We start from the raw sequence: 19,429 nt of genomic DNA on the forward strand, positions 1-19,429 counted from the left end.
TGCACATGCTCACAGGCACCTTTCCTAACATTCTACTACAGGTTTCTGAAAGTGTAACTCGGCGGCAGCCATTTCAATTTTATAGTGATTACAACCCTAGATAAAACAATTGTGATTTGTTATTTAAAAGTATTTAGGCGTTTATTTATAATGACATTTACTTGTTTTTTTTTTATACTCCAGGAGGACTCCTTTAATGGCTGTTTTTGCTTTTGTAATTGTTGTTTATTGCTTTAATGTCTCTGTATGAAAAGAATGAAACATTTTTACTTTGCAGACTTATATGACTTTATGCAAACTTTGGTTTTAGGTTGATCATGCAGTCATGTGTTGCTTTTGTTTAACTATCTCCCTTTTATCTGTACTCTCTCATTGCTTATTCAGCAATTTTTATTTCATATATTTTGGAGCAATTAAAAAGTGGTTGTGTCAAAATGAATAGTTTCGCTGCGTGTCAGATTGAGTAATGCTTGGACCAGCTGCATTATCGCATCGCGACAAACTGTATGCTCTGATATTTCATGCTCTGATATTTCATGCCAGCTTCAAAGTACCACTCACAAGCTCTATGGGAAAGAGCTTGTAAGCATTGTGCTCCTTGTCTCGGAGACCTGCCACCACTGATATACAGCAGAGATGTCTGGTAACCTAGGCTACAAGCTTTAAACAATGTTGAGAACATTGAGATTTTTAGTAAATTGCAAAATTACTTTTTACAAGCGCTTTGCAATTTAACTATTTCTAATTGTGCTAAAAACTAATTAATGGTAAATCTCAGTCATTAGTGGTTTAGTAATTGGGATAGCAGCTGTACATGAACAAGCCACAGGCTTCAAGTTTCAACATTCTCCATGATTGATTTTGGGGCCAGTTATAAATAAAGAAGTAAGGCAAGTTGTAAGGCCAAATTTACAGCTATTATGTCACATTAAAATGGTGCATTATATCATACTTACCAACAGTAGCAAAGCATCATTCCGAATGCATCGCAATGGGTAGTCAATCAGTGAACTGCAATTTTACTTTATACAAAATATTATTTATCAGCCATGTAATAAAATCCCCTTTGTGTTCTGCAACCCAGCTAAAACAGGAGTACATAGCTGCTTCTTAAGTCTAAGTGCCCACGATGCAGAAATGCTACGGATTTTTCCTGAGCGTTTCTGCATCTCCCTGGCAGAAAAAATGCATGCGGATTTTACATGCGTTTTTTTCTGCCAGGTAGAAGCGTAAGTGAAGCATTTTGAACATGTGATTTTGCATGCTTGTTGTCAAGCACTTTTCCAAGCGATTTTAGCATCACTTGGAAAAGTGCTTGACAACTTGGTCACACTATATAAATCCATGCAACCGGCATGGATTTATATAGTGTCACCAAGTTACGATGCTGCAAATGCAGCATCAATAGTTAAAAAAGAATAAAAATGGTGAAAAATAAAAAATACTCACCTTCCAATGGCCCCCGGTTTCCTTCTGCGGTGTGTCCGGTGTCTTCGGAGGCTCGCGGTGGTGTAAAAGGAACTTCAATGACATCATTTAGTCATGTGACAGGTCACGAGACCGCCGACGTCAGCGGTCGAGTGACCTGTCACATGAATAAATGTCGTCATGGAAGGTCCTTTTACCACCGCGAGCAGCCGAACACACCGGAGAAGGAGACCGGGGGCCATCAGAAGGTGAGTATATGTTTATTTTTTATTTTATTCTTTTTTAACTACAGGTACTATGGTACTGGGTCTGAAAGAGAGTCTCCTCTTCTCCAGACCTGGGTACTATCCACGCATTGAACCGCATAATATCCACATATGCATGTGTAGTCATGTTAATGTTATGTGGTCCAGTGCAAGTCAATGGCGGCTAAAACACCGCAATTCCGCAAAATTAATGGTAGTGCTACGGATTTTTCCGCAATGATAATCCGCAGCGGAAATTTCCGCAGCATGTGCCCAGCACATGCGTATTATCATTGGGGAACATTGCAGACCTTCTACCAAGCGTTTTTTAAGCGTTTCCGCGGCGGAGTTGCCGCTGTGGAAACGCTTAAAAAAACGCATCGTGGGCATGCAGCCTAAGAGTTAGTCTACCAAAAGTAGAACATAGCTGTTTGCAAAGGGTTAGTCTGAGTCTCTTACAACATACTGTATAGAACAAGCAGCAGCCAAGCTGTGCAGAGGAGGCGACTGTAGGGTTTCCCTGCTACTTCTCTCTTCTTTCTCTGCTGCTTCATGTTACACAAGAAATTTGCTTATATTGCTTGTATAACTTCATCCCACATGAACATAACGGCACAGATCACACTCACAGCACCCATTTTCCATCTCAGAAGGAGAAAGTCAGTTGGTATGCTCAACTTGAACTGACTTTTATTTCCCGATCTTAAAGGGCCAATACTTTTATCATAAACAAGCCATAACCCTAACAGGCTAATTAAGGTTCTGAAACCTTGGTCAAAGTTATCTGAGCACACAAATATCCAAGGATGCCCAGATAATAGGAAGATAATAATCACTACTCTTCACAATGGACACTGCAGTTGCTTAGTTACAATGAGCTGTAAATAATGCGGCACTAAGATGAGAGCAGAAATTGTACAATGATGTACAGAGGAAAGAAAAAATCCCCCCAAAAATCCAACATCAGGTTTCCATATATCATACTAGCTATTGAACCCGTTCTATGCCCGGATGGTGAGCATTTTTATTGCTATATTGTCTCCCATCCTGGTATGTGCAGCCCCCCTCCTGTTATGTGTTGCCTCCCCTCCTGTTATGTGTTGCCTCCCCTCCTGTTAGGTGCCGCCGCCCTCCTGTTAAGTGCTGCCCCCCTCCTGTTATGTGCTGCCCCCCTCCTGTTATGCGCTGCCCCCATCCTGCTATGCTCTGCCCCCATTCTCCCATGTGCTGTCCCCATGCTGCTGTATGCTGCCCCATCCTGTTATGTGTTGCCCCCATCCTGTTATGTGCTGCCCCCATCCTGCGCCCCCATCCTGTTATGTGCTGTCCCCATCCTGGTATTTGTGCTGCCCCCATCCTGGTATTTGTGCTGCCCCCATCCTGGTATTTGTGCTGCCTTCATCCTTGTATTTGTGCTGCACCCATCCTGGTATTTGTGCTGCCCCAATCCTGTTCCCCCATCCTGTTATGTGCTGCTCCCATCCTATCCTGGTATGCATGGCACCCCTCATCCCTATCCTGGTATGCATGGCACCCCTCATCCCTATCCTGGTATGCATGGCACCCCTCATCCCTATCCTGGTATGCATGGTACCCCTCATCCCTATCCTGGTATGCATGGCACCCCTCACCCCTATCCTGGTATGCATGGCACTCCTCATCCCTATCCTGGTATGCATGGCACCCCTCATCCCTATCCTGGTATGCATGGTACCCCTCATCTCTATCCTTGTCTGCATGGCACCCCTCATCCCTATCCTGGAATGTATGGCCCTCCTCATCCCCATCCTAGTATGCATGGTACCCTCCACCCCCAATCCTGGTATGCATGGCACCCCTCACCCCCAATCCTGGTATGCATGGCACCCCTCATCTCCAATCCTGATATGCATGGCACCCCTTATCCCAATACTGGTATGCATGGCTCCCCTCATCCCAATCCTGGTATGCATGGCGCCCCTCATCCCAATCCTGGTATGCATGGCACCCCTCATCCCCAATCCTGGTATGTATGGCCCTCTCAGCCTTATCCTGGTATGCATGGTACCCCTTCCCTTATCCCTCTACTGGTATGAATGGTACCCCTCATCTCTACCCTTGTCTGCATGGCACCCCTCATCCCTATCCTGGAATGTATGGCCCTCCTCATCCCCATCCTGGTATGCATGGTACCCTTCACCCCCAATCCTGGTATGCATGGCACCCCTCACATCCAATCCTGGTATGCATGGCACCCCTCACCCCCAATCCTGGTATGCATGGCACCCCTCATCCCCAATCCTGATATACATGGCACCCCTCATCCCAATACTGGTATGCATGGCGCCCCTCATCCCAATCCTGGTATGAATGGCGCCCCTCATCCCAATCCTGGTATGCATGGCACCCCTCATCCCCAATCCTGGTATGTATGGCTCTCTCAGCCTTATCCTGGTATGCATGGTACCCCTTCCCTTATCCCTCTCCTGGTATGTATGGTACCCCTCATCCTGGTATTCGTGGCATCCCATCCCTCATCCTGGTATGCATGGTACCCCTCATCCCTATCCTGGTATGTATGGCCCCTCATCCTGGTATGCATGGCACCCCATCCCTAATCCTGGCATGCATGGCACCCCATCCATCATCCTGGTATACATGATACCCCTCATCCCTATCCTGGTATGCATGGCCCCTCATCCCTGTCCTGGTATGCATGGCCCCTCATCCCTATCTTGGTATGTATGGTACCTCCTCATCAATATTCTGGTGTGCATGGCCCCCTATCCGTATCCTGGTATGCATGGCCCCCCAGCATCCCTATCCTGGTATTCATGATACCCCCTCATTCCTATTCTTGTATGCATGGCACCCCATCCCTCATCCTGGTATGCATGGCACCCTATCCCTCATTCTGGTATGCATAGCACCCCTCATCCCAATCCTGGTACGCATGGCACCCCATCCCTCATCCTGGTATGCATGGTCCCCTCATTCCCAATCCTGGTATGCATGGCACCCCTCATCCCCAATCCTGGTATGCATGGCACCCCTTCCCTCATCCTGGTATGCATGGCCCCCTCATCCCCAATCCTGGTAAACATGGCACCCCTCATCCCAATCCTGGCATGCATGGCACTCAATCCCTCATCCTGGTATGCATGGCTCCCTCATCCCCAATCCTGGTATGTATGCCCCCCTCAGCCTTATCCTGGTATGCATGGTACCCCTCATCCCTATCCTGGTTTGCATGGCACCCCTCATCCCCCAATCCTGGTATGCATGGCACCCCATCCCTCATTCTGGTATGTAGGTACCCCTCATCCCTATCCTGGCATGTATGGTACCCCTCATCCTGGTATGCATGGCACCCCATCCCTCATCCTGGTATGCATAGCACCCCTCATCCCAATCCTGGTACGCATGGCACCCCATCCCTCATCCTGGTATGCATGGCCCCCTCATTCCAAATCCTGGAATGCCTGGCACCCCTCATCCCCAATCCTGGTATGCATGGCACCCCTTCCCTCATCCTGGTATGCATGGCCCCCTCATCCCCAATATGGTAAACATGGCACCCCTCATCCCAATCCTGGCATGCATGGCACTCAATCCCTCATCCTGGTATGCATGGCTCCCTCATCCCCAATCCTGGTATGTATGCCCCCCTCAGCCTTATCCTGGTATGCATGGTACCCCTCATCCCTATCCTGGTATGCATGGCACCCCTCATCCCCCAATCCTGGTATGCATGGCACCCCATCCCTCATCCTGGTATGTAGGTACCCCTCATCCCTATCCTGGTATGTATGGTACCCCTCATCCTGGTATGCATGGCACCCCATCCCTCATCCTGGTATGCATGGTACCCCGCATCGCTATCCTGGTATGCATGGTACCCCTCATCGCTATCCTGGTATGCATGGTACCCCTCATCCCTATCCTGGTATGCATGGCCCCCTTATTCCTATCCTAGTATGCATGGCACCCCATCCCTCATCCTGGTATGCATGGCACCCCATCCCTCATCCTGGTATGCATTGTACCCCTCATCCCTATCCTGGTATGCATGGTACCCTGCATCCCTATCCTGATATGCATGGTACCCCTCATCCCATACCCCTGCGTCCCGTTCTACCGGCCTGGGGAGGAGTGTGGCACCGGAATACGCGCGTGTCCATACCGCGCTGTTCGGTGCCATTTTGCTGAAGACACACTGCAAATGTGTCTTCAGTAAAATGGCACCGGATAGCGCGCTATATGCATGCGCCGATTCCGACGCCGCACTCCTGCCCCGGTCTCCGGCCACAACAGAGGCGCTGTGGCAACGCTCCTCCCAGTCAGGCAAGTATGTACGTATGGCGCCGGAGATCGTGGTATGCGTTCAGTGTCTACGCATACCGTGATCTCCGGCGCCATACACACCTCTTACCTGTAACGGCTCGATGCGTTCTTCTGTCTGGAGCCAGATTGCGCAGGTGCATCGCGCTTGCGCAATCTATAAAAGCTTCAGACAGAGGGACGCTTGTACGATGATATTATAGATGAGAGGAAATTTTTTAATTCTACCAAAAATATTTGAAAGAGGTTTAGATTTGCTGTTGTTTTACTTCATGAGATGAATATGTCCTTACTGGAGGAATTGATGCATTATTGGATTACCTTGTTGTTTTACATTTTCATGTTATCCATGCAATTAATTTAAACATGTTGTTCTTTATAGACGCTCAGGAGAGCAAATATGGAGTGTCTCCATATTTCTACTATTTTTCCTGCTCCTCTATGGAATTCTTGGTGTTCAGATGTTTGGGACCTTTACGTATCATTGTGTGACAAATGATACACAACCAGGGTAAGTGAGCAGTTTGATGCATATGACGCTATGTCGTAGTAAAAACAAGTATTAAAATGTTAGTAGGATATCTTTAAAGAGCCACACAGTTGGTGATCTGCAAGCTGGCACTCTACCAGAGTCTAGCATTGATTGTCAATAACTCGTTAGTGTCATCTGCCATCGATGTTCAACTATTGTGCGCTCTACTTGTTTCGTGAGGGCTCAGGAGTTAAACTAAACCCACCCTATGCACTGAAATTCTTTGATTGCAGAAGTACGGTATATCCCCTTACATGTCGCTTTCAACCATTTGTACGAAGGTATTACAGTTATAGAGAAAATCATTAAGTGTACAGAGAAAATTATGTTCTCTTATCAAGCCCAGCCTCAACCTATGGCTGAGCTTCACATAAAGACTAAGATGGCAGCTATGGGACCCAGATGCCATGACTACCCATCTGCACCCCTCGATCGTGTCACAAGGGTCTGATGAGAGCTGGTTCACATGCACCAGCAATCACATAATTTAAATGCCGCTGTCAGTAATTGACCTTTTTAAATGGTTAAATAGGGAATGGGATAAGCACTATACATCTTTGTGCAGCTATATACCTTAACTTGCTGTCGGCCAAGCAGAAAACGCCAACTGCTTTTATCCTTCTAAGTCAGCTGGCGTTGCTGAATATCATCTGATTTATGGATACCTTTAGAGATAACAAACCTAATATCTATAATGAAGAGGCTGAAGTGGTCAGTTGAGCGCTGCGCCCAGGGGTGGATTAAGAGTAGCAAGGGCCCTGGGCAGTTTAGAAGGCGCCCCCCCCCCCCCCCCCACACACACACCTGATGTATCACATGTCACATGATCCCCTGTGATAGATCATGTGATAGTTCACGTGAAATTAATTTGGCACAATATTAATATATTAATTATAATAATTTTTTTAGGCTGTGTGCCCACTATGCGTTTTTTAAGCGTTTCCGCAGCGGCAATTCTGCTGCAGAAACGCTTAAAAAACGCTTGGTAGAAGGTCTGCCATGTTCCCCAATGATAATCCGCTGCGCACATGCTGCGGAAAAATCCGCAGCACTACCAATTATTTTGCGGAAGCGCGGCGTTTTCGCCGGCATTGACTTGCATTGGAACGCATGGAATCCTCATCACTACATGTGCACATGCGGATATCATGCGGTTCAATGTGCGGATGGTACCCGGGTCTGGAGAAGAGGAGACTCTCCTCCAGACCGGGGTACCATAGTACCTGTAAATAAAAGAATAAAATCAAAAATAAATATTATACTTACCTTCTGATGGCCCCCGGTGTCTTTATCCGATGCGTCCTGGCTTGCCGGCAGCTCGCGGTAGACTAAAGGACCAGTGGTGACGTCATTTAGTCATGTGACGGGTCATGCGACTGCGGACGTCGGCAGGCCATCAGATGGTAAGTATATATTTACTATTTATTTTTTACCATTCTTTTATGGTCACACTATATAAATCCATGCCGGTTGCATTGATTTATATAATGTGACCAAGTTGTCAAGCACTTTCCAAGTGATGCTAAAATCGCTTGGAAAGCGCTTGACAACCCGCATGCGGAAATGCATGTGAAGAACGCTTCACTTCCGCTTGTCCCTGGCAGGAAAAACGCATGTAAAATCCGCATGCATTTTTTCTGCCAGGGAGATGCGGAAATGCTCAAAAAAAATCCAGAGAATTTCTGCATCGTGGGCACATAGCCTTACATTAATTGTATGACTTAATATTGAGCACACGTAGCCATCTATACACAGCAGGAGGCCGCACGTAGCCATCTATACACAGCAGGAGGCCGCACGTAGCCATCCATACACAGCGGGAGGCCGCACGTAGCCATCTGTACACAGCAGGAGGCCGCACGTAGCCATATATACACAGCAGGAGGCCGCACGTAGCCATCTATACACAGCAGGAGGCCGCACGGTGCCATCTATACACAGCAGGAAGCCGCACGGCGCCATCTATACACAGCGGGAGGCCGCACATAGTCTTCTATACACAGCGGGAGGCCGCACCTAGCCATCTATACAAAGCGGGAGGTCGCACGGTGCCATCTATACACAGCAGGGGGCTGCACGGTGCCATCTATACACAGCAGGGGGCCGCACGGTGCCATCTATACACAGCGAGAGGCCGCACGGTGCCATCTATACACAGCAGGAGGCCGCATGTAGCCATCTATACACAGCAGGAGGCCGTACGTAGCCATCTATACACAGCGGGAGGCTGCACATAGCCATCTATACACAGCGGGAGGCCGCACGTAGCCATCTATACACAGCAGGATGCCCCACTGCGCCATATATACACAGCGGGAGGCCTCACGTAGTCTTCGATACACAGCGGGAGGCCGCACGTAGCCATTTATACACAGCGGGAGGCCGCACGTAGCCATCTATACACAGTGGGAGGCCGCACGTAGCTATCTATACACAACAGGAGGCCGCCTGTAACCATCTATACACAACAGGAGGCCGCACGTAACCATCTATACACAGCTGGAGGGCGCACGTAGCCATCTATACATTGGGAGGCCGCACGTAGCCATCTATACACAGCGGGAGGCCACACGGCGCCCCCCAGATACAGCGGGAGGCTGCATGGCGCCATCTATACACAGCGGGAGTCCGCACGTAGCCATCTATACACAGCACGAGGCTGCACGGCACCATCTATACACAGCAGGAGGCCGCACGGCGCCATCTATACACAGTGGGAGGCCACACGGCGCCCCCCCCAGAGACAGCGGGAGGCCACACGCAGTCACGCACACACACAAACGTATTCAGACATATACATACACGCATAAACACATTTGAAACACAAAAATACATATAAACAGACATCACACAATGATATCTGCCTGCACACACACACACACTCACACACACACTCACACACACACACACTCACCATCCCCCGGCTCGGCTGCTGTCGTTCAGCTTCTCTCCGGTAGCCCAGATTGCCTTCATTATAATCTGCCTATGGCTGCGCCTCTTTAGACATAGACGTTTTGTGAATCCCTACACTACTTGCTTTGCTTTTTGAGAGGAGCCTAAAAACTGTCTTTTTTTACCACCAGCAGGTTTTTTGGTGGTAAAAAAAAAGACAGTGAAAAAGTGACCAAAAAGTGCTAAAAAAAGACCCTTAAGGAAAAAAAGCTGTGGCTGTTTCATGAAGCGTCTTCCTCTTGAAAAACCCAGTGGGTTCGCTCATCCAGAAAAGACGTTGTGTGCATATCCAAATGGGATTCTGCTCTGTTTCACAGTTCTAGTGGTCGTCCGTGACCGCTCAGATGTGATTTTCATACTTGGAGCCAGATGCCGACACATTTCTCTTCCATTTCTCTCAGTGCTGCATTATCCTGTATTATCCTGTATGTATTATTTCATTGAATATACTGTATGTAGAAGCATTTTTGGTGAATAGCAGATTTGTCGGGTAGCTTTTATCATCAGCATTGGCATGGTTGTTATTATCACTATTACGAATAATTAAAATCCCAATTCTCCAGCGTCTAAATGTTCTGTTCAGTACAGAACATATTAAACAGGGTTGGAACAGCCACACAACAATAATATTTCAGACTCACCTGAATTGCTCTTGTATTTCTTTATGAACAGAACTTTCTATTCTTTTTTGGATTACTTTGTGTGCATTTAACTGTCTACAGTATTGTACAATGCTAATGCCGTGTGAGAAAAGAGTCAAGTGGCTAGTGATTTCAGATGTACTTGTAGAATGAAAAAACTGGGTGGACAAATATGCCTCTAATTCCAAATAATAGACGGCGGTCTGAAAGCATTGGCTTAACCTGGGATATTCAGAAGAAATAAGAATGTGAAATATCAGGGTCAAAAAAGTTTTAGCTTTGGTGTAGACTGGAAAGTCTGTCCAATGACTTTTATTTCCTGTGACTGGGGCTTAAGAACGTACACAGCAAGAAATCTCCATGTATTTGTGATGTGGCGCAGTTGAGTGGAGAAAGCCGAGAATTACATTGGAAGTGTACACTTTGTTATGGCTGCCTGTTGTGTGGTGTATAATGTATTTGAAAATATTACAGAGCAATCCAGCAGCAGCTGGAAAATGAAGTGATCCAGCAGTCATGTAGTAATGACTGTTCCCCAGCTGCACAAAATTACTTTGGATGGCTTCAATAGGCAGATTGTAATACAAAGAAAAGCATTTTATTTTCTTGAAAATACTCGATTTGACTCATCTTAGAGGATTCTAAAAGAAAAAAAAGATAAATAAAAAGATGTTTCGGTTCAAGCAACTATTATGTGTGTTTTCCCATTTTATGGATTGATTTACTGTAAAGAAGCATTAAGATGTCGCATATAATGACTGGCTTAGCGTCTGAGCAATAGGCTAGTCTTTTTATATGTGTCTCTTTCGGGGGAAATATATTAAAAGGAAGAAAAATATAAAACTGGTATTAAAATGTTGCAAATGTCACATGCCAAATAATTTTTTCTACTTTACGCTGCACTTGGGGATGCACTGGGATGGCATGGCTTGACACATTTTAAAAAATTTGCACCTAAAATTGGCTTCAGATATAGTGAAACTATGCACCAACCAGTGGGCTACCATAGATATGATTATCTGGGGCATAGGCAGCAAGAGATGTGCCTCATTTGTTAAAGGGGTTGTCCACTACTTTCACATTGATGCCCTATCCGTAGGATATGTCATCAATGTATGATCGTCCGGCGTCCCGCACCCGGCACCCCCGCCGATCATCTGTTATTGGGGCCGGCGGCGGCCGCCGGCCGGAAGTACTTACTTGCGGTGCTTGGCCGTCTATTTGTAGTGGCCGCCGCGGGGTACTGCACATCCGCCTGCCATTGAATTCAATAGGAGGAGGATGTGCAGTAACAAGCACCGGCCACTACAACTTGACGCCCAAACACCGCAGGTGATCGGCGGGGGTGCCATGTGTGGGACCCTGGCCGATCATACATTGATGCCCTATCCAATGGATAGGGCATCAATGTGAAAGTAGTGAACAACCCCTTTAAGAGGCTTGCTCTCTTAATGGAAACATGAGATCAGAAATTTGGCTACTTTATTTTTAAGATAATTCCAGGTTCCTGCATGTAATTACTTGATAATTACACTAATATTTGTAGCTAAACTTTATGTATAGTGGTTTTGCTGTAGTTATAAAGTTAAAACTTGCCTCCGTGAGAGGAATATTGTTATGAGTCATCGGGGCAGTACAGTATGCTGGCCAAGTCACCAAGTCATGGATTGAAAGCATCCTTTCCCTTTGACTACTCCAGCTAGGTGACGTCAATGCCTGCATTTTTAAATCTATTGTATACACTTATGATATGCTAAGTGAACTTGATGAGGCTGAGCCGAGGGTTTTGGCATCTTCAGTCACAAAACAGGGAAGTCTAGACAGGGCATGTGCGTTGCCGTGCAGCTTCCCAAGCCTATGTTCCACATGAAAGTTGAAGTCCTGTAGCCTTGAGTTTCTCTTGGAACGCCATCTCTGCTTCAAGAGACCATTTGGCCATTGTCGTCTTCATGCCCTTAAGAAGATCGGCCAGGGGTACGGCTGTCATGGTTAAATTCGGGATACATAGTTGATGATTAGTGTTGAGCGAGCACTAAAATGCTCGGGTGCTCGAAGCTCGGGCCGAGTTCGCCGTGATACTCGGGTGCTCGACCCGAGCAACGAGCCCAATGTTAGTCTATGGGAGACCAGAACATTTTTGCGGCGGCACCCCCGGCAGTCTGTAGAAAGCCTAAAAAGTGCCCAAAATGATAGTGACAGTGCTCAAAAGACATGGGGACAGCATGGGCATCGCCCCAGGAAGCATTTCTGACCCCCAGGTCACTGCTGTCAACAACGTGGTCAGAGGTATTAAGCCACTTTAACGGGCTCACAATAAAACGTTCAAAGACGAAACTGAAACGGTTTTCCTGTGAAATATCTTAAGGAACTTCCTTTCCAGGGTAAAGACTTGTGTATAAGGTAAAATAAATAACCAAAAACAAAAATACTCCTCCACACCTTGGGCTATGTTCACAAGTAGCATTTTTTATGCGTTTTTGCACTTTTGTATTGCTTTCAACCGTGACAAATGCATTCACCGGGAAATGTCATTTTAACGTTTTACAATCTTATCTGGCCATGTGCTGTGTGACACATGCATACAGTGCTGAAAAGACATGGGAACAGCATGGGGAAGACCCCTGGAAGCATCTTTGACACCCAGGTCACTGCCTAAAAGTGTGCCCATCAGAAGTGATCCTTGTCGCATCAGAAGATGCAGACTTGCAACTATCCCCGTGCAAGTCCTTGTCCCAGGGCAGTGTTCAATTGTACCTCCCCCATTCCTTGCAATGCAAGCGCAAGTATGCAGCCTGCCACCCACCCACCCCCAGGCTGCAATACCATACTGCTAGCTTGCTTGCACTTGAAATGGGGCCTTTTAGGCATGAGGAGGCCGAAGCTGGCCACTACCTCATGGCTGCTTCGGCAGCGAGGTATCCATACTCAGTCCCCAGCCGCCCGGCGGCCGGGTGTCCACGCTCGGTCCCCAGCCGCCAGGGGGCAGCCGGGTGTCCATAAACGGTCCGCAGCCACCCCTATTTCTCCTTGGAACATCCCCCCACACACTTTTCTTAGCCTGGCCTGCTTCAGGGCAGCATTGGACGAGCCCACCAGAGAACCAGACTCCTCCGGTGGGCCCTGGCTTCTCCATCAGGGGAGTTGAGAGTGCCAAGGTGAGGACATGATGATGATGATAGAAGTAAGCATCTGCTTTGCTTCTTGGAATGCAAGCGTAAGTGTGCAACCTGCCACCCACCCACTCCCAGGCTGCAATACCATACTGCTAGCTTGCTTGCACTTGAAATGGGGCCTTTTAGTTTGGAGGAGGCCGAAGCTGGCCACTACCTCATGGCTGCTTTGGCAGCGAGGTATCCATACTTAGTCCCCAGCCGCCCGGCGGCCGGGTGTCCACGCTCAGTCCCCAGTCGCCTGGGGGCGGCCGGGTGTCCATAAACGGTCCCCAGCCGCCCCTATTTCTCCTTGGAACATCCCCCCAAACTTTTCTTAGCCCGGCCTGCTTTAGGGCAGCATTGGACGAGCCCACCAGAGAACCAGACTCCTCCTGTGGGCCCTGGCTTCTCCATCTGGCGAGTTGAGAGTGCCAAGGTGAGGAGCATGATGATGATGATAGAAGTTACCATCTGCTTTGTTTTCTTGGAATGCAAGCGTAAGTGTGAAACCTGCCACCCACCCCCAGGCTGCAATACCATACTGCTAGCTTGCTTGCACTTGAAATTGGGCCTTTTAGGCATGTGGAGGCAGACGCCGGCCACCATGTCATGGCTGCGTCGGCGGCCTGGTATCCATACTCAGTCCCCAGCTGCCCGGTGGCCGGGTGTCCACGCTCGGTCCCCAGCCGCCAGGGGGCGGCCGGGTGTCCACACTCGGTCCCCAGCCGCCCCGCGGCCGGGTGTCCACACACGGTCCGCAGCCTCCTGGGGGCGGCCGGGTGTCCATAAACCGTCCCCAGCCGCCCTATTTCTCCTTGGAACATCCCCCCACACTTTTCTTAGCCCGGCCTGCTTTAGGGCAGCATTAGACGAGCCCACCAGAGAACCAGACTCCTCCGGTGGACCCTGGCTTCTCCATCAGGGGAGTTGAAAATACCAAGCTGAGGAGCATGATGATGATGATAGAAGTTAGCATCTGCTTTGTTTTCTTGGAATGCAAGCGTAAGTGTGAAACCTGCCACCCACCCACCCCCAGACTGCAATACCATACTGCTAGCTTGCTTGCACTTGAAATTGGGCCTTTTAGCCATGTGGAGGCAGACGCCGGTCACCATGTCATGGCTGCGTCGGCGGCCTGGTATCCATACTCAGTCCCCAGCCGCCCGGCGGCCGGGTGTCCACGCTCGGTAGCAGCCGCCTGGAGGTGTCCGTACTCGGTCCCCAGCCACCCCGTGGCCGGGTGTCCACACACGGTCCCCAGCTGCCTGGGGGCGGCCGGGTGTCCTTAAACGGTCCCCAGCCGCCCCTATTTCTCCTTGGAACATCCCCCCACACTTTTCTTAGCCCGGCCTGCTTTAGGGCAGCATTGGACGAGCCCACCAGAGAACCAGACTCCTCCGGTGGGCCCTGGCTTCTCCATCAGGTGAGTTGAAAGTGCCAAGGTGAGGAGCATGATGATGATGATAGAAGTTATCATCTGCTTTGTTTTCTTGGAATGCAAGCACATGTATGTAGTAGCGGCTAGGCCTGAGGTGGTCAGCGTTTTGGCGCATATCCTACCTCCTCCGAGGATTGCTGGATGTTTTCCTGCTACTATCCCAGTTCTATGACTCCCGTTAAAACAAAGCTTCAGGTGATGAATGATGGATGAGGTGGTGGCAAAGGAGAAAGAGTAGGAGGAACAGGGACCATTCACATCAATATCGGGCCAGTCAACCACACATGTCTAGTAGGATATGTTTCTGTACCAAAAGGAGAGGTTCGGCTACACAGTTATAGGGCATACAGTGAGTGCAATGCCTTCCAAAAATTTCGAGGCACTCCAATGCCCCTTGGAAGTGACATGGAGGTCAGAGGGCCTTAACTAAACCGTTTTTTCCATTTATAGCAACTGGGTCTCCTGTGCACTGTTGGCCTAAGCAGTGAATGGAAGGCTTTCCAAAAATTATGAGGAACTGCAATGCCCCTTGAAACAGACGTGGATTACAGCATACTAAAAACCTTCTACCCATTATTGGGGAGTGGGTCTCCCTTAGTGTTCGCCTATGCATTGAAAAGCAAAAGCTGACTAAAATTAGGAGGAAATGCAATGCCCATTGGAAGAATAGTGGAGTTCGCAGTGGAATAAAAAGACAATATCAATGCCCCTTGAAAAAGTGGTGGAGGTCGCAGTAGCTTAACAATACGGTTTTAATGCCCCTTGGAAAAGTGGTGGAGGTCGCAGTGGAATAAAAAGACAATATCAATGCCCCTGGGAAAAGTGATGGAGGTCGCAGTAGCTTAACAAGACGGTTTTAATGCCTGTTGGAAGAGACGTGGAGGTCGCAGTGGAATAAAAAGACAATATTAATGCCCCTGGGAAAAGTGGTGGAGGTCGCAGTAGCTTAACAAGACGGTTTTAATTCCCCTTGGAAGAGTGGTGGAGGTCACACTAGCTTAACAAGACGGTTTTAATGCCCCTTGGAAGAGACGTGGAGGTCGCAGTGGAATAAAAAGACAATATCAATTCCCCTGGGAAAAGTGGTGGAGGTCGCATTAGCTTAACAAGACTGTTTTAATGCCCCTTGGAAGAGACGTGGAGGTCGCAGTGGAATAAAAAGACAATATCAGTGCACCTGGGAAAAGTGGTGGAGGTCGCATTAGCTTAACAAGACGGTTTTAATGCCCATTGGAAGAGCGGTGGAGGTCGCAGTAGCTTAACAAGACGGTTTTAATGCCCCTTGGTAGAGTGGTGGAGGTCACAGTAGCTTAACAAGACAGCTTTCATGCCCCTTGGAAAAGTGTTGGAGGTCGCAGTAGCTTAACAAGACAGCTTTAATGCCCCTTGGAAAAGTGGTGGAGGTCGCAGTAGCTTAACAAGACGGTTTTAATGCCCCTTGGAAAAGTGGTGGAGGTCGCATTAGCTTAACAAGACGATTTTAATGCCCCTCGGAAGAGACGTGGAGGTTGCAGTACTTAACAAGACGGTTTAAATGCCCCTTGGAAGAGACGTGGAGGTCGCAGTAGCTTAACAAGATGGTTTTAATGCCCCTTGGAAAAGTGGTGGAGGTCGCATTAGCTTAACAAGACGGTTTTAATGCCCCTTGGAAGAGACGTGGAGGTTGCAGTAGCTTAACAAGATGGTTTAAATACCCCTTGAAAGAGTGGTGGAGGTTACAGTAGCTTAACAAGACGGTTTTAATGCTCCTTGGAGAAGTGGTGGAGGTTGCAGTAGCTTAACAAGACGGTTTTAATGCCCCTTGGAAGAGACGTGGAGGTCAGAGTGGTTTAACAAGACGGTTTTAATGCCCCTTGGAAGAGCGGTGGAGATCACAGTAGCTTAACAAGACGGTTTTAATGCCCCTTGGAAGAGTGGTGGAGGTCACAGTAGCTTAACAAGACAGCTTTAATGCCCCTTGGAATAGTGGTGGAGGTCGCAGTAGCGTAACAAGACAGTTTTAATGCCCCTTGGAAAAGTGGTGGAGGTCGCATTAGCTTAACAAGACTGTTTTAATGCCCCTTGGAAGAGATGTGGAGGTTGCAGTAGCGTAACAAGACGGTTTTAATGCCCCTTGGAAAAGTGGTGGAGGTCGCATTAGCTTAACAAGACGGTTTTAATGCCCCTTGGAAGAGACGTGGAGGTTGCAGTAGCTTAACAAGACGGTTTAAATGCCCCTTGGAAGAGACGTGGAGGTCAGAGTGGTTTAGCAAGATGGTTTTAATGCCTCTTAAAAGAGCCATGCAGTACAGCATATTAAAAACATTATTCTCATTATTGGGGAGTGGGTCTCCCATAGTCTTTGCCTATGCCTTCCAAGCAAAAGCTGCCAAAAATTAGGACGCAGGAACTTGCAATGCTGGCAACACGGACCACGGTCATCCTGGTGGTATAGTGGTGGTGGAGGCTGAGGATAAGGAGAAGAGCAAAAAAAAGCTGAATTGAGGAAGCGTATACCCATGTGTGGGTGTGAAGCGGTGGATGGGAATACACCTCCCGAAATAACACAGTGGATTTGACTTTATGTTACTCTGCTGTCATTTGGTGGTGATAAGAAGTCTGGCCCAATCCAGCCCTTGTTTACTTTGATAAGGGTCAGCTTGTCAGCATTGTCAGTTGACAGGCGAGTGCGCTTATCAGTTATAATTCCCCCAGCGGCACTAAAAACATGCTCCGATAACACGCCAGCGGCAGGGCAGGCCAGGACCTCCAAGGCGTACACAGCGAGTTCATTCCCAGCGTCCAGCTTGGATACCCAATAATTAAAAGGCTCAGAGGAATCACGGAGGACGCTGGTACGGTCGGCAAGGTACTCCCTCACCATCTTTTGAAACTTTCCACTCCTTGTGAGAGTACCCCGTGCCTCAGGGCCTGTTAGCTTGTCGGGTCTCAGAAAACTGTCCCAGAATGTTGACAGTGTTCCCCTGCCTCTGCTGGATTGGAGTTGCGTCTCTCTCGCCTGTACGCCTTGTTTGGTCAACGAACTGTGACCTCTGCCGCTAGCGTGTTCAGATGGGAATTTTTTTAAGAGTTCTGCAGCAAGGGCCTTCTGGTACTGCCCCATTTTTGTAGACCTCTCCACCTCAGGAATAAGATAGTGAAAGTTCTCCTTGTAGCGGGGGTCTAAAAGTGTCAACAACCAGTATTGACTGTCACCCAACATTTTGGCAACGCGAGGGTCACGGTTAAGGCAGCGTAACATAAATTCAGCCATGCGTGCCAGACTGGTAACGGGCAAGACTTCCATGTCCTCACCAAGATGACGACTGACCATGCTCTCCTCCTCCTCCTCCCCCCTGTCCTCAGGCCACCCACGCTGAACCGACTGTATGACAGTTGTACACGTACTACCGTCTACAGCGCATGATACCAGCTCCTGTTCTTCCTCCTCCTCCTCTCGCTCATTGTCCCCCAATGCACATTGGGATGAGATGTGGCTGGGCTGTGTGTAATCGCCCATTACGGGTTCTTGATCCATCTCATCATACTCTGGCTGCAATGCCTCCTCTTTAATTCTCTGCAGAGAGCGTTGCAAAAGACAGACAAGTGGGATGCTGACGCTAATGATGACGTCATCACCACTCACCATCTTGGTGGACTCCTCAAAGTTTGTCAGGATGGTACATATGTCAGACATCCAGGTCCACTCCTGAGGTCTTATGTGTGGAGTCTGACCTGAATATCGACGGCCTTGTTGCAGCTGGTACTCCACAACTGCTCTCTTCTGCTCACAAATCCTTTGCAACATGTGGAGGGTAGAGTTCCAACGTGTGGGGACATCACACACCAGTCGGTGTGCCGGAAGCTGCAAACGCTGCTGCAACACAGCAAGGGCGGCGGAAGCTGTAGCCGACTTGCGAAAATGAGCTGACAGGCGGCGTACTTTGACGAGCAGATCTGGCAACTCGGGGTACGATTTAAGAAACTGCTGAACCACGAGGTTAAGCACATGAGCCAGGCATGGTACGTGTGTGATCTCGCCTCAGAGCCGCCACCAGGTTACGGCCATTGTCACACACGACCATGCCTGGATGTAGGTTCAGCGGTCTCAGCCACAGATCTGCCTGCTCTTTCACAGCTGTCCACAACTCACAAGCAGTGTGAGGTTTATCACCAAAGCTTATGAGTTTCAGCACAGCCTGTTGCCGCTTGGCTGAGGCAGTACTGCAGTGCTTCCAGCTTGTAACTGATGTGGTGATATCTGAGATGGAGGCTGAACATGAGGAGGAGGAGGGTGATGCGCAGGAGCTGTACACTGTGGGGGCAACTCTGACTGACATAGGGCCCGCAATCCTCGGTGTGGGGAGAATGTGTTCCTTCCCAAGGCCCGACTGGGTCCCGGCTTCCACTATGTTTACCCAGTGTGCCGTCAGGGAGATGTACCGTCCCTGGCCACAAGCACTTGTCCACGTGTCCGTTGTCAGGTGGACTCTCCCAGTAACTGCATTGTTGAGGGCACGGCAGATGTTTTGGGACACGTGCTTGGCTAGTGCGGGGATGGCACACCGGGCAAAATAGTGTCGGCTGGGGACCGAGTACCGAGGGACGGCCACCGCCATAAGGTTGTGGAAGGATTTCGTCTCCACCAGCCTTAAAGGCAGCATTTCCAATGCAAGCAGTCATGAAATGTGCGAATTTAGGACTGTGGCCTGTGGGGCATTGGCTGCGAATTTACGCTTTCG

At 48.7% G+C, this 19,429-nt stretch overlaps 1 protein-coding gene across 3 annotated transcripts in view; it reads left to right on the forward strand.

Moving 5' to 3' along the window:
• NALCN (sodium leak channel, non-selective) overlaps positions 1–19,429 on the forward strand; it is an 850,352-nt gene that overhangs the window by 217,145 nt on the left and 613,778 nt on the right. For all 3 annotated transcript variants that reach the window (XM_073664203.1, XM_073664204.1, XM_073664206.1), the window contains one exon: positions 6,376–6,504. In XM_073664203.1, coding sequence (XP_073520304.1) covers positions 6,376–6,504 — 129 coding nt within the window. The remainder of the gene's footprint in view (positions 1–6,375; positions 6,505–19,429) is intronic.

Source organism: Phyllobates terribilis, unplaced genomic scaffold (assembly GCF_046119375.1).
Source record: "Phyllobates terribilis strain yellow unplaced genomic scaffold, ASM4611937v1 Scaffold_2__4_contigs__length_985480577, whole genome shotgun sequence".
NCBI classification, from domain to species: domain Eukaryota; kingdom Metazoa; phylum Chordata; class Amphibia; order Anura; family Dendrobatidae; genus Phyllobates; species Phyllobates terribilis.